The 15,779-nt window shown below is 49.2% G+C and overlaps 1 protein-coding gene across 4 annotated transcripts in view; it reads right to left on the reverse strand.

Annotated features, from left to right (window-relative positions):
• CYFIP2 (cytoplasmic FMR1 interacting protein 2) overlaps positions 1-15,779 on the reverse strand; it is a 97,014-nt gene that overhangs the window by 67,401 nt on the left and 13,834 nt on the right. For 2 of the 4 annotated variants that reach the window (XM_012730076.1, XM_012730075.1), the window contains exons 1-8: positions 14,827-14,951; positions 11,533-11,637; positions 9,644-9,735; positions 7,851-7,968; positions 5,345-5,464; positions 4,342-4,467; positions 1,312-1,478; positions 545-692 (exon numbers count right to left, since the gene is read on the reverse strand). In XM_012730076.1, the coding sequence (XP_012585530.1) occupies positions 545-692; positions 1,312-1,478; positions 4,342-4,467; positions 5,345-5,464; positions 7,851-7,968; positions 9,644-9,735; positions 11,533-11,637; positions 14,827-14,865 (915 nt within the window). In that variant the 5' untranslated portion in view covers positions 14,866-14,951. Of the gene's footprint in view, positions 1-544; positions 693-1,311; positions 1,479-4,341; positions 4,468-5,344; positions 5,465-7,850; positions 7,969-9,643; positions 9,736-11,532; positions 11,638-14,826; positions 14,952-15,779 lie in introns of those variants that run through there. The other 2 variants (XM_012730077.1, XM_012730078.1) reach the window with 2 other exon arrangements.

The raw sequence follows: 15,779 nt of genomic DNA on the forward strand, positions 1-15,779 counted from the left end.
ATTTTGTCAGTAACAAGATCTCAGCCAAAGTTTTCATTTAACAGAGAAGTGATACTTAGAGCTCAGAGAGGTCAAGGCACTTGCCCAAGATCACACAGCAAGTCAGAGGCAGTACCTGTGAATTCACAAGGTAGGATGTCACTGCAGGGGAAGGGCTGGGGCTCATTACAAGCGGACAGGACATGCAGGTTAACTCTGCATTAAACGGCTTTAATTTGGAGCCTGCATTTGCAGAGCTAGCAGTTACCCAGTGCTGGTATACCCCCATTTTCCAGATTAGACAACTGAAGCACAGAGATTGCGTAACGTGCCCGAGGTCACACAGGTGTGTATCTAGGACTAGAATCCAGGTCTCCTGAAACTTCAGCCAGTGCTCCTCCCTCCTCTAGCAAACCAGGTCGGCAGAGCAAGACTAGGATAGCTGCCTGACCTTCCCCTCCTGACCCAGGATGCATGGCCCCACAGCCCAGGAGTCCAGCCAGGACAACCTCCCATGTCCAGCAGCCTAACTCATCACAGTCAGCTGGAGCCCACTGTCACTTACCTGTGTGCTGGATGGCCCCACGGCACGCCGGGGCACCTTGATGTCAAACCCGCCTTTGGGATCCTTCTCCCCTCTCAAACATGGGTCATTGGGGGGCTCCCGGCCCCCTTCCCAGTCACAGATGGTTTTTCGAATTGCCTGCAGGACGCTGGGGAAGGAAGAGCCAAGACTCAGACAGAGCTTTACCACTGAAAGGGGCGTAGGAAGTCTGTCTGGGTCAAGGTCTCTCGGAATCACATGCTTTAGAATTTGGTGAGCTCGAACACATCCTTGGGCTGCAATGGATGCTGGATTAACAGATTTGAGGTGCAGTCCAAAACCTGCATTTTACAGTTGCCTTGGGTGGTTCTGACCTACGCTTAGCTGACACTAGTCCTGAGCTTGGCCCAATTAAACATCTCTACGTTTTAACAGTAGCTTCTATTTGTTGCATATTTATTCCCTACTGCTATGTGCTCAGTCTACACATGGATTATTTCACCTCATCAAACCAGCAGCCTCGGAAGTAGGTGCCAATCTTACCTACATTACAAAGAGGGGAGATTAAGGCTGAGAGGTGGCAGATCACTTGACTAAGTTCACACAGTTGGGCCAGACTGAGGGTGGGTCCATCTCAAATGTCCACCTCCTAAAAAATACCTTCTATGGAACCTTCCAGAAGGGCCTGCCTGTGTGCCCTCCAAATTGGCAGAGCCAGGAACTTGTTCTGTGGACCCTAGCACACTGGTTTTGGAGGTACTCTGAAACTCCGCCAGCCGAGCACCTACCTGATGAGGACATTCTTCTTCTTCCGCACTGCCTGCCTCAGGGGCTCACGCAGCGTGGCCTGAGCAAAGTCCTGCAAGGCTGCGTAGATGGTATTCCTGATGGCCTGGTTAAAGACGCTCTCCATCCTGCCCATGAGTACCTGCAGCCCCTTGATCATGGCGATCACCTAGAAGGCGGTGCACAGCTTAAGACCAGGCTCAGCTGCCTGCCGGGTCCTCTCCAGTCCTGACCAAGCACGGAATGAACCAAGGAGCCGTGGATGCAGGGGACGTTCACTCCAGCACGAGGCCACTATCTCGCTGCTGAGTGGTGAGCAGCGGCCAGCCCACATCTCAAACAGCTCTCTGGCCTCTGGAGACCCTTCTACAGACACATAGCTCATATCAAAAAGAACTTTTTGTTTACTGTAAAAACTTTAAAAGGACATTCTATCTTCTCTGCTTTTGAAATATTTTGTCCAGATGCAGCTGAATAGGGGATGGGGAAAGGCGGAAGGGAGAAGTTTCTATCTGCCCTTCGATTACTCCCTCTTTCACCTTAACTAATGTTATCTGTCTGCGGGATGGGTGCCCGTCCTCTGGGTGCCAGCCTTCTTCCAGTAATCACCCCGCCCCACCTTGAGGAACGGAGGTGTGCATTTATATAGCCTGACTCCCAACGGGAAGTCTCATTGGAGAGGGGGGTATTTGGAATCAACAGGAGGAAGGTTTTGCTGGAGAGAAGCCTAAGCGCAGAGAGACAACAGGAGAGCAGCCTTCAAGGGACAATGGACCAAAGAGGAACCTGGACTCTCAGCTCAAAGCAAAATGTGCGGTACTGGGATATAGATGGACACATGGGCTATGGGAGAGACTCAGTCCTGAAACAAAGCCTTAGCTTAGTAAAAGTTGATTTTCACTATGATTGCAACTTCACATTCATAACCTGGACTCTCAGCTCAAAGTGAAATGTGCGGTACTGGGATATAGATGGACACATGGGCTATGGGAGAGACTCAGTCCTGAAACAAAGCCTTAGCTTAGTAAAAGTTGATTTTCACTAAGGGTGACAAGACAATTTAGCAGACAAAGAAAAGTCTTTTCACAACTAGTGCTGAGGCCACTGGTTATGTACATACAAAGATGAAGTTGCATCCCGACCTCACATCATACACAGAAGTGAACTGCAAGTGGCTCATGTCTAGTGTAAGAACAAAACTGTAAAGCTCTTAGAAGACAACACAGGAATAAACCTTTGAGTTCTTGGATCAGGCAATAATTTTTCAGATGTAATCCCATTCATACAAGTGAACCACAGAAAAACAAATGGGACTTGATCAAAGTGGAAAACTGCCTTTCAGAGAATACTAACTAGGAAGTAAAAAAAAAAAAACCATGAAGTAGAGAAAAGTTTTGCAAATTATATGTCTAGTGAGGGCCCTGTATGCAGAATATACAGAAACTCTGACAGCTCAAGAATATAAACCTAAGCAAAAGATGAGCAAAGGATTCAAACAGATATTTCTCCGAGGCGGACATGTAGAGGGTCAATAAACACAAGCACAGATGCTCTATATCGTTTGTTCTCAGAACTATGTGAGCAAAAACCACATGCAGACACCTCTTCACACCCACTAGGATGGTGAAAATAGATGAGGAGGATGTGAAGAAACGTTCATACGTTGCTGGTAGAGCTGAACAATGGTTCTGCCACTTGGAGAAATATCTGACAGGTCCTCACATTTTTTAATGAGTTAGCATGTGACCCAGAAATTCTACTCCTTGACTATACTGCCAAGAGAAATGAAAACTATTTCCACAAACTTCCAAAAACTTCTGCACGAATGTACATGGCAGCAGTATTTATACTAGTCAAAAAGTAGAAATAGCATAGATGCTACCCATTTGTGAACATACAAACACGTGTGACATATGCAGGCACGGCACTACCATTTAACCATGAAGGAGGGACAGGTGTGTGTTACGACATGGTGAACCTTAAAAACATCACACTAAGTGAAAGCAACCAGACCACAGTCACTACATATGATATGTGTACATTCACATAGACTCTCCAGGACAGGGAACTCTATGGAGATAGAAAGCAGATTCTTAGCTGTCAGAGGATGGGGGGTATGTAGGGGGGATAAGGGAGGAATGGGAAATGACAGCTAATGGGTATGTGTTTTGGGGGGACAACGATGTGGTAAAATTAGACAGCAGTAATGATTTCACAGCTCTAAATATACTGAAAATAATTGGATACTTAAAAGGGTACATTTTAGGGCATAGGAATTATATCTCAATAAAGCAGCTATTAAAAGAATTCTACAGAGGAAATAAATAACAAATTATCGGGGGTGACAGTAGAATCCAACTTTTCAATAGCAGCACCTGAAGACAATGGAGTAATACCATAGTGCTGGAAAATTCTTTAACAATTTAGAATTCTTATCTAGTCAATCTGTAAGTGGGGTTAGATGTCAAATGTTTTCAGACATGCAAGATCTCAGTTTTCTTTCTCCCCTCCTCAGAGAGCTACTGGAAGAAACAGTCTGCCTAAAGAGAGAGGCAGCAAAGGGAGCTGACTCAGGAAGAGGGGCTCCCAGCCACAGGAAGGAGACGTCCAGATCAGCACCTGGACACCAGGTTCTAGACACCCACCAGCTCTGACTGTAACCAAGGGAAGAATACAATTCCTGAAGAAATGATTGCAACTTCACATTTCATAAGCAGTTTTATATCCTGTGGGCACATCTAGGTTTGCCATTTTGCTCTGCTCATAGAAAACCAGAGTTATGGTCTTTTCCCTACCTCTTTGGACTTTGTGCTTTCCTTTTGTCCATCTGCCTAATGGAGTGGATACTTTCCTTTGGATATCTAAGAACAGAGTAAGTTTCTAATCATTTCTGAGGAAGAACTTTTGACAGAACTCAGGTGACAGAAGAGGGCCAGGAAACTGTATCCATGGCTCACAGAGGCATGCCTGAAATGTGGAGATCCACACCAGGCAGCAGGCTGGGGGCGAGGGGACACGATGTCGGCACCCACCTCCACGAAGGCGAACTTCTCCTCGCTGGTGTAGTTGTAGCGTGTGGCTCTCTCATACTCCTCAGCTGTGCCCGGGCAGTCCTTGTTACAGAATTTGTCTGTGGGGTGCACCAGCTTCCAGGAGTACTGGAGAGAGAGGAGAAATCCCAATGTCCATCACGGGTGACTGGAGGAGCAAGATGAGGTGAGTTTGGGCAGCAGGGTGGGGCTGGGTCATGATAGGAGTGATGGAAAAAGTCTCTATCCTACAGGGACCAAGCTTGAAAAGGGGAAGCCCACAAAGGCAGACACCAAGCACCACACTATGGGGTTCTACACTTAAAGAAACTTAAAGAAAATGCCCAGAATCTGGAAATCTACAGAGACAGAAAGCAGATGGCTCAGGGCCAGAGACAGGCAAGAGGAATGAAGTGATGAAAATGTTCTAAATGCAACTTGGCTGCACAACTCACTGAATACACCAAAAGCCAATACATTTACATTTTTAAAAAGATTTATTTATTTATGCATACAAGAACTGGGGTATAGGCCAGAGGTGCGGGGGTGGGAGGTGAGGCGAATTTCTCCTCGCCCCACCAAAGACAGAGTGGGGACCAGAACAGGCAGATGCACTGAAATACACTGCTGAGGGGAGCGGTGGGTGGGCTTGGAGAGGTCTGCCACGCCATGTGGGTCAGCTCCCTGGTTGGGATCGAACGCGTGCTGCAGATAGCTTCATAATGCCACCAGGGAGGGCCTTACATTTACATGTTAAGTAGATGAATGCTATATAATTTGTGAGTCATATCTCAATAAAGGTGTTCAAGGAAAGAGGATTTTAGGTCAGCTCATGGAGGTAAAACACGTCTTTGAAGGATCCACCACCCCAAGACCAGTCACTGGTTGCAAAGCTCACTGCATGGAAACTTACACAGACACGTAATCATGCTGTTGACTAAGGAAGACTGAAATGAAATGGGCAGGTTCTGAGTGAGTGAGGAGGGCCCATGGCTGGGCTACCTACCACCTCCATGACATGGGCGCTCCACTTGGACAACAGCTGCAGCCCCCTCAGGGCGAGGTCGAAGAGCTCCCGGTACTCCTCATCCGACTTCTGGCTGTCCAGCCCAGAGCCCGTCACCACCTGAGGGACACAGGCCACGTAACCCTTCGTGCCTATGTGTGGCCTCCTCTGTATGCATTACACCATCGATGAATCCAGAACGCGTCGAGAGGTGCTGGTAAAACACCCCCAGACAGGACACAGAGGCTCAGGCAGAACCACATGGCTTGTAGATGGTTGAGGCTTCCAGTTCTAGAAGCAAATGTCAGGGCTTGCTCACAGCCACCCTAGTCTGTGGTGCACAGCAGCTCGTGACTGGAGCAGGCTCCTCATATACCGGAGGCTCTGGAACACAGCCCCATCTCAGGATACAGGGAAGAGCACTTTCCATGGGCACCTGTGCTCTCGGTTCATGAAATTTCCTGATTTTCTATTGCCTACACAAATGCTAATTATGGACCACGAACAGATTCCACCACTCATTAATTTGAAATGATCCATGGATTGAAAAGCAGTACTGAAGAAAAGAGTACGATTCCATGATGTGATAATGCACACGTGCAAGTCACCGCACATACACAGGCATGGGCACGTATGCATTTGTGTGCACACGCGTGCACACACACATGTTATTTGTGTGGCACATAGAGACACTCACATGTGCGGGTGCACCCGGTCACACACGTGCAGATGCACAGTCACACATGTGCTTCTGTGGGCACAGGCACCTATAAATGCGTGTGTGTATATTAAGGTGTATATGTACACAAAAATATACATGCCAGCCCTTATTATTTGTACAGTGTGTAGTTATGACTTTGCCTGCTCACTAGAATTTATTTGTAGCGATAAATCAACACCCACAGTGCTTTTGAGCTCTCTGCACATGTGGTGAAGGTGCAAAAAATCTGAAGCTAGTTCCGGAGGTCCAACAAGCGGGTGTTTCTATGTTTCCAGATCAGCTCCCGTCTGCAAACATGGAGCCTTTCTGTGGCCTATTTAGTGCCTGCCACATTTTTCAAATTTTTGGTCTTTTTTTTGTGATTTCGTGAATTAGCATAGTCCCCAAGCCGAGGCCTGGTGCTCTGGCTCATGTCCCACGTGGGCCTTATGGAGGCCCACATATGTTAGGTAATCTCCCTTCAGGCATGAGTCGGTGGGCTGTTGGCCTTGAGTTAATGTTAACATATCAGCCAGAAGGTGTCTTTAAACAGAAACACTTATAAGTAAGTTTTGTTTGATCAGTTGGTGAAACACAGGGAAGGCTCCCTAAGCTGATCCTGTATTTCACTAAAACAATGGTTCAGTATTCTCTCAGTGTTCAAGGTCACTTTACAGATCACACCTATCCTGAGTAACAAGAATCATCTGTACAGGCAAGTACAAAGTGTGTAATTTGAAAAGAACTCTAAGCACAGCTCATTCTTAGATCACACCTAATCTGCCGAGGAATGAAAGCTGCCCAGCGCTTCAATTATCCCATAGCTGTAGTTAAGTGTGTTGGCACATAAGACTAAGATAGTTGAAGGTCTGGGCTCAACCCTGGTTCATGCCTGCCAGTAGCTCTCATAAGAATGCAAACCACTCTCTTGATGGCCACACTGATTTCATTTGCCTGCTTTCATTGTCTGACCAGCTCTGTTGCAAATACCTTGAAGACACTTTGAAGTTTGGTGTGGGAGAGTGAGTGCACTCTGGACGTTGGCCACCTGCTGGCGCCAACGAGCACAGGTGAGCTCCCAGGGAGGATTCAGAGCAGGACCTGCACCTGTTACCCACTACCTATGCCCCTTAGAATGGCTTCAGATAGCACTGAGACAATAGATCTTCTGTGTATAAATAAATAAAACATCTTTTAAAGGGCTTCCAGGGAAGCCAACCTAAATATTAACCATAGTAGGTTCTGGGTGATGGGATTTCGGGTGACTGACTTTTCCCTCCTGCTTATCTGTTTTTCTGAGGTTTCTGTGTTAATCATGGTTCTGTGTTTTTAAAAATAAGAAAAATTCAACACAGGTAAAAATTAACTAGTGAAGAGAGATCTGTATGACCCTTTTCTGTCCCTTCATGTATTTCCTGACTCATTACAATGGTCACTTATCATTGAGGAGTTTAAACATTCTTCGATGTCACTGTGAGCAGAAGGTGGTTGGGGCCACATACAGATAAGCCGCCGGTGGGCCCTGACTACTTGCCGGGCTCCTTTTGCCCTCTCCAGGAACCTTGAAGGAGCAGGTAGCTCTCCCATTGCACAGAGGAGGAACCTGCAGCCCAGAGATATCAAACAACTTGTGCAGGTAAGTGGTAGAACCAGAACCATGGCCAGGTGGATGGACCTGGCTCCAGAACCCCTGTTCTTGACCCTCCTGCCTGGGATGGGCCCTCCCTCACTCTGCTGTCCATGCTCCCTGTTTCTAGATTCTCCTTCTTGCTCCACTGGAGGCACCCCCAGCAGCAAGAGACTCACCTCACTGTTGCTGTAGCGGGCCAGTTCAGAGATGAATCGGATGTGGTCATCCCGGATCTGCACCATCTGCTCACAGATGTTGTACTGGGGGCTGGTGCTGCTCTGGGTGCATGTCCACCTGGGTGGAGAGGTGGGGGTCGGAGTGGGGCCTGGCCTGGACATGGGGCAGGACAGGCGACATCTGCTCCCTAATGCTCCCGGTGTCCAGCCATCGGCAAGACCACCAGCTGTGTCCCACGGTGGGGATCCCACGTGGCATGGGAGGGCCTCCTCTCATCGTGGCTGGTCCAGACACCAGTGTCCACATACTTACCAGTTACTGGAGCCAGGAGGGACCTGAAGCCTTGCTAAGACTACAGAGGGCTGGAATTTGAGCAAAGGAAAAGCACATGGGTGACTCCCAACCTGGGTACCGACCGACGGCTCTAGGACCTGTGGTTGAAGCTTCAAGGAGCCTCGAAGGGACTCCTAAAGGGACCTGATCCCTTTTCAACAGCGACCTGCAGTGTGGAAGCAGGCTATCGAGAGGTGGCCTGACAGGTGTGGCTGGCTCCCTCTTCCCACCCTCATCTTCTTCCCTCTTCCTCTATTTTTGACCTCAACTCTTTTCAAAAATAGCACGGAGGAAACTTTCCTGGTGCAGAGGTAATCAATGAAATCGTCATGCTCCTTCCCCAAGAGAAAAAAAGGGCAACCCCTTTTCCTTGTTCAGCCTTTGGTGCCTAGGCGTGGACTCCAAACAAGGTAGAGCGATGTGTGGGGAGGAATGCCATATTTCAAAAGGAGCCTTGATGCAGACCTTATCCCGACGCTCAAAGTGGACAGAGCCAAACCTTCCCATCGACACTCGGGCCTGGCTCTGATTTTGAGTTCTTTGGGTAGGGATAGAAGCACAGTCACTCAAACCTCCTCTCCTACCCTGGTCGCCTCACTCTGTCCTTAGGTCAGCCCAGGTCACCTTTCTCAGACCCATAAACCAACCTGAGTCACCTCTCTCAGGTCCTCACACTGGCCTGGATCACCTTACTATCCTCCACTCCACTCACTACCACTTTGGTTGGTGGAGAATTCACTCCAGGAAGGTGAGAAAGTGGGTTCAGCAACCTATACTTTCCCTAGAAACCCCTAGAAGTTAGAGGTGAGTAAGAGACTTATTAACTCGCTCTCCTTAGTGACTTGAGGCTGTGGAGTTCAAGGGCACTCATATGTTCAGACTATGGCATGGTGTGTGTGAAAAGGGTTCTTTTGCTCAGTGTGGAGAGAACACCTTTGAAGATCGAGGGTTTCCAAGGCTGTGCCAGATGTTCCTCACACCCCTGACACTCCACAAATCAGCAAAGATGACCTAGAATGGCAGCTTGTAAAGTGGCCTGGGAGAAGCTGGGCCCCACCCAGCAGTGGACAGTTCCAAACCCACCCTGATGACTTATGCAGGGACACAGGGCCTGTGGAGGACCAGGTGACAAGGCCACCCCTCTCCCTCCACTGGCCACCATGGGCTGCCAATCCTCCCTTCTCAAGGGCAGGGTTCTTGATGTCTCCGTGGCCTGTGTCACTACAGGGACAGAGAGGGGGCGCGGCCATGCCCTGAGTGCTTTTGAAACCAAAAGCAGCAAAGGGCAGGCACAAAAGCACTCAGAGCGGCCCCGCGTGCCCTCAGCCAGCCCAGCCGGGCGCAGCACTCGGGGTCACTGCCCAGGGCTCCGGAGCGGGGGGAGGGGCTGAAGTGGCCCCTCAGCCCCTGCCTGGCCGGCGTCCTGGCGGGGCCAAGAGACATTACGGCAGGCACTCACTTGGACTTGTTCTCTTCATAGTGAGCACTGGTCTTAATGTATCTGGCCAGCTCTATCTGCATGTCGCCGAAGAGGGGTACCACCTGCAGCTGCTGAAAAGAAGCAAACAGAGCATGTGAGATGCCAGAGGAGCAGGCCTGGGGGGCCTTGGGGGGGCTCGGGGTCTAGCCCTGGCTTCTGCTTCCAGTGATGGGACTCTGGAACCCCGAAGAGCCCTAGCCAGCATCCGGGTCTTTCCCTGCCTCCAACCCAACCTGTGTTCCAGCAACTGAGCCCAGAAAGGCACAGCGGCTCATCCAGGGGTGTGAAGCACACAATCGGGAGGAGGGACAAGGACCAGATGACCCGCCTACCAGGGCAAGTCTTGTGCTCCGGTTAGAGAATCTCTGTGGCCTCCAAATGTGGGCCAGGAGTGAGCCTGGCTGCTGTCGGTGGGGTGTGGCCACCCCAAGCAACTCCACCAGGGAGAAACACCTTCACCCCACCAGAATGGGGCTTATAACTCCCCATTGGACACCAGGACAAAGGGTGGACGGAACAGTGTCAGAACCAGAGGATGGACACTTGACATCCCAAACCAACAGAATGCACAGAGCCAAGAGGGAGCCCCACTGGAAACCACATTCTTAGGGTGAGTGTACACTGGGCTTCATCATCACCCTAGCTGCCCCATTCTGGTGGGGGTGTTAACAGTGGGGGAGGTAGTGCCCTGGGTGGGAGCAGGGGCCCGTGGACACTATATTTTGCTTGGTTTTGCCATGAACCTAAGACTGTTCTTCAAAATCATCTCTTAAAACAAATGCTGACTCCCAGTCCCTATGATAGCCCTGTGAGGTTAATGGTCATTCCCCTTTCACAGACAAAAAGTTAAAGCTTAACCCATTTCAGTGATATTTTTTTCAAAGTCAGACCAGCTGGAAGTCAAAGCACTAGGACTTGATTCACCCAGCTGATCCCACGGGGTCCTTTGCAGGCTGGGGAATCAGCTTCAGAGAGGGTGAGTGATTTTCCCAAAGGCACCCAGCAATAAATGCAGAGCTGACTCACACTCTGGCCCACTTGAGGCTGGCTGTGTCTCCACTCCACCCCATCTCTTCACACTGACTTAAGACAGGGGCAGATTCTCCCAGGGTCTCCCCAAATGGACCCTGTTTTCCTTTGGGGCAGCACCAGAGAATCACGCAGATTCCAGACTGGAAAAGAAGCCAAGACAAGTCATGGCTAACTCCTGGTGACTATTTCCCCTAACCTCATGGGGTCAGTGGCACCCAGGCCAGCCTGGTACCCTCTGTGCCCAGTCTTTCAGGGCCCCTGGTTATGGTAAGCCTGCTCCGCCACGTCTAACCTCTGGGTTCCACACCAAACAACACCAGGAGACCCTGACCGCATGGACTGCAGGCCCAAGGATGAAGCCCTCTTGCAGACACCTCAAAGGCTTAACTGAGCTGCCCACTTTTATTTTTAAAGATTTGGTATTAAAAACTCCAGTCTCTGAGGTTGAGGGTGGAGGAAGAGGCTGTGTGCTTGCAGATGTGGACCAATTTAAATTCCAGGCTCAAAGCCTCCTGCTCATGAGAGCTCTGATTAATGCTGAAGGTTAAAATAAAATAGACTCTGAAGATGGAGATGCCCCTCTCTCTGGATGGCAAGGGATTTCAGGAGAAGGGGAGGCAGGATACCCAATGAACCACAAAGTGAGAATCGGTGCTGTCTGATTTCCAGGGACAGCTGACATCGGAGGCTCCTCTTATGAGGCAGCTGGAGGCCCCACATCCCTCCGCCCATAGAGCCTTCAGAGGCAAAGCTCAGGGCACATGGCCCGTGGGCTGGCTGGCAAATTTCACTTCTTCTCTCTCAGCCCCCTACCCACCCCCAGCCCAGGGGCTGACCTTAAAGAACTTATCGATTTTGCTGAGGTTGATTCTCTTCTTGGCATCCAGTTTGTAAATGTTACTGACGTTTCCATCCATGAGGTAGAGACCAAAGCCCATGACCTAGACAAGCAGGAAGCATAGAAGCCAATTATGTCCAATGTTCCCCCAAAACAACAAAAGTAGGTTGGAGCACAAGTATATGCACATACCCCAGCCCTGCGGTGACATTTATTTTAAAACCCCACATGTCTTTACATAAACAAAGGGCAGGTAGGTCTGAGTTCAAGCAGAACTTTGATATCTGTTAAGAAATTTAGATGGTTTGTTGGTGTGTTGTTATGGCGACTTCTGAGCCCTGATATGGGCCTGACTGTGCTATGGCCTTTGACAGGCATGATCCTACATTTTTACAGCAATCTGTGAGTTGTGTTGTACACCACAACCCTTAACTGTGGATGAGGAACCGGAGGCAGAAAGGTTAGGTCTCTTAGCCAGTGTCACACAGCTACCAGGATGTAGTAGAGTTAAGAGAGGAAGATGGACCTGTATGTGTTGCACCCCTGGGATCCGGTACATCCCAGGAACTGGATGAATACGTGGGAAATGCTGAGTGGAGGTAAAATGGTTTATTTCTTCCCCAAGGAGACAATCATGTAAAGATTCCTGAGAAGACCTGGGTTGACTTCATTAAAAGAAGAGCACTTTCCATTCCAGTCCCTCCAATAGTCTCCTGGATGCTGGTGTGCAATGGACAGTGGCCTGAAGGAGATGGGGAGGGGCTGCCCTGGCTTCGGTTGCTGAGTGATAGTGGGCAGGTCACACCCAGCACAGGGAACGGATGGTGACAGTGGTGACTTCATTGCATGCTGAGTTTCTGCAGGTACAGCGAGACTTTTCCCTTAAGGATGTTCCCTGGTATCCTCTGAGTTTCCGAGTTCCCTCACACAATCTGTAGAATAAAGCGAAATGCTAGAGGCCAGAATAAAGAAGCAGAAAACTAAGCAGGAGAAGAGTGAGGAGCTGTGGAGAGGCATACAGGCAGGTGAGAGAAATGAAGGGTAGAGAGATTTTGGCAGCAACATCTAAGAGTGCTTGGGGGCAGCAAATGGGGAGTGCAGAGTAAGTGGGAAGCATGTGGGGAGGTCAGAAAGGCCGGGATTTGGGAGATGCCTCTGGATTTCTGCTTGTGCAGGAAAGTCACAATGAGCTAGCCCCAAAGCCAGCCTGCACGAGGCCCATAGGAATGGAAAGAACAGATTCTAAACAGCAAGAAGACCTGGTAAGTCATAGCAAACCACCTGGGGAGCTTTGAAAGGGGAGACTCTTGGCAAGAAAGGCTAAAATGATCCTGGCAGTGTGTGTGAAGAATCTGGGAGGTCATGCGTTTGGGGGCTAAGATTGTCACGGGTGAGCTGAACAGCTCGCAGTCATTAACTTAATGGCTAAAGTAATCACAGCCCCCTTGCCCTCTGATGTTATTTAATGGGTGCACAATATTCCAAATACATTTAATGACATGGGATAAAAGGCATATAGTGTATGTATACTGCATATGCTGAAAACGTAAGCACCAAAAAAAAAAAAAAATGGGGTGAAACGCATCAAGGTGCTAATAATGGTGTTTCCTTTGGGCGGAAAGGTCGTGAGAGGTTCAACTGTGGTGACCTCTTCTTCCCAGTCAGGTTTTCCACAGCATTAAGTATCACCTGCTCATTTAAAACTGAAAACTGTATGCTGATGAAACAAAAGTGATCACTGGGCCTAACTGAGAGGAGGTTGATGACTTTGTCTTCCCTTTGGGTTCACAATCACTCCTCTCCTTCTGGCAGTCTGACTAGCCAAGAGTATGTGAACAAAGGCTGTGCTTCCAGAATGTTCCACTCAGTTTAGCAACAAATAGCCAATATAGCCAATGGGAGGGGATTTGCTGAGGGGCTGCATTCCCACATGGGCTACTTAACAGTTATTAAAAATCACTTTGCAGAAATACCCTGGTGCGCCTGGTGGCACAGTGGTTAGAGCGCAGCACTAAAAGCCAGCAGCAGCCATTACAGTGCAGTTTGATCCCCAGCTCCAGAGGTGATCCACATGGCACAGCAGACCTCTTCCTGTCTCGCCCGCTGCTCCCCTCCCCACTCTGTCTCTGGTGAATCCTTTCACTGCCCCTGAATCCCTGGCCTTAAAATAAAAAAAAATCACTTGGTAGAAATACCCTTAAGGACAATGGGGAAAGCTGGTTATGACCTAGTCAAGATAGAAAGAAAAATAAGCTAGCAGGCCCTCCCTGGCACAGCACTATGAAGCTATCAGCAACCACATCCAGCACCAGTTTGATTCCCAGCCAGGAATGTGACCCATAGGGCACGGCAGACCTCTCCTGGCCCGCCTGCTGCTCCCCTCAGCAGTGTATTTCAGTCAGTCTTCCTGTTCTGCTCCCTACTCTGCCTCTGGTGAACCCTCTCACCCCACACACCTCTGGCCTGTACCCCAGTTCTTGTATGCATAAATAAATCTTTAAAAAAATAAGTTAGTGTAGTGAAATATGTATCAATGTTCAAGTAAGAAAAATAAATACAGTTGGGGTTAGGGGTGCCAACCCTGGCACAGATGAAAATCCCAGTATAACCCTTACCCCACCCCCCTGGAGAGGCAAGCTGCTCCTGGGGGCGGTAACTGGGTCACACCGCACTGTAAGTGGTGACTGGCAACCCTGGGATCAGGGAATAGTGACTGGAGGTGGCAACAAACCCAAGTGCTTTACGCCTCCCATTTAACAGTGCATCTTTGCACCTGCTGACATCTCTCCCAACTGCACATCGTGCCACAAATGGTCTTAAGTGTTTGTGAGTGTGGGCAAATTTTCACTTTTTATAGTAGATTGGTGTGCACTTTATGGTACTAAATGATCAAACAGACTATGGTCTACATATATCTTAAACTTCATGGCATGACTTTTTTTTTCATTATTCCCTATTTCTAGGCTACATGGTTCATCTGGGACTTTCCAAATTGTCAAAAGTCGTCCCCCAAAATTTCTGATATACTTGCTGAAAGAAAATCCACATATATTTGGTGGTGGGAAGTCCATGGTGATTACAACTGAGATGGGAAAATGCACAAAATGATGCAAAAATAAACTATTATTTAAAAAAATCCACATATAAGTGACCCTACACAGTTCAAAACCCTGTTATTCAAGAGGCAACAGTACTGTTTTTTAAAAAGTGATTCTAAATGAGAGTGAGGCAGGCCAGGCCCAGAGTACATGGCTGGGTGTGCGGCGCGGGTGTGGGTGTGGGGGAGGCTCACCTTAAGGAGCATGTGCTTCTCGCTGGGCGTCAGGTACATCTTGTTCTCATAGTAGTCCACGCAGATGTTGACGATGTCGGCCAGCAGCTCCTCGTAGCCGGGGATCACTTCCAGTTGCTGATGCAGGCACTAAACCGCAGCACCCACTCCGGTCAGTCTCCTCCTCAGGCCCCTCACCCACAGCCCCCAAGAGCCCCACAGCTGGGGGTGACATTGTCCACCCCACTGGTCACCCCCGGTGGAGGCAGGACTGCATCCTCTTGCAGGGTCCCCAGGGTCAGTATGAGTCCCCTGGGGCTCTCATTCCATTTCCCGGCAGTACTGATGCTGAGAAAGAGCTTTCCTGGGCTGAGTGGAAACGCGGTTCAGCTTTGCAGAAGCAGGCCTGCAGTGACCTCTGCTAAGTATGGAAGGTGTTGATTTACTTCTAAGTCACATTTGGGGATGTCAGGGAGTCCCAGCCCCAGGAGAAGAGAGTGGGCCAGCTGGCAATAATACAGAAGCACTTCCCTTCACTGGTTTGTCCCAAAGAGACAAAGGTTCCCCCCCACTGGAAATAAAACATTCCTATTTGATATCATTTGATTTTGGGAGGGTGGGTCTTGGACAAAAAAAATGTTGAGCATTTCCAGGACCCAAATTATACCAAAGTGGAACAATTTGCGAAAAGCGGGGGCAACCAGCATCCTGTGCAGGACGTGGTAGAGAATCTCGGGGAAGAGCCGAGAGCCACCATGCCCAGTGGCCTGCTGAGCTAACAAAAAGCAGGAAGGCTGAGAGCTGAACCAGAAAGTCCTGTGAAGATGTAGGCCCCCCTCAATTTGGGCTTAGGCCCAGCTGACACTCTAGCTGATGCTGGCTCAGGCTGAGCTGACAGATGAGCAGAACAGACCACAGCAGTTGGGGAGAAGACGCCAGCCACGACTAGGTGAGAAACCCTGCGAGCAGAGGCA

Source organism: Condylura cristata, unplaced genomic scaffold, assembly GCF_000260355.1.
Source record: "Condylura cristata isolate star-nosed mole 26May11 unplaced genomic scaffold, ConCri1.0 scaffold00026, whole genome shotgun sequence".
Taxonomy (NCBI): Eukaryota; Metazoa; Chordata; class Mammalia; order Eulipotyphla; family Talpidae; genus Condylura; species Condylura cristata.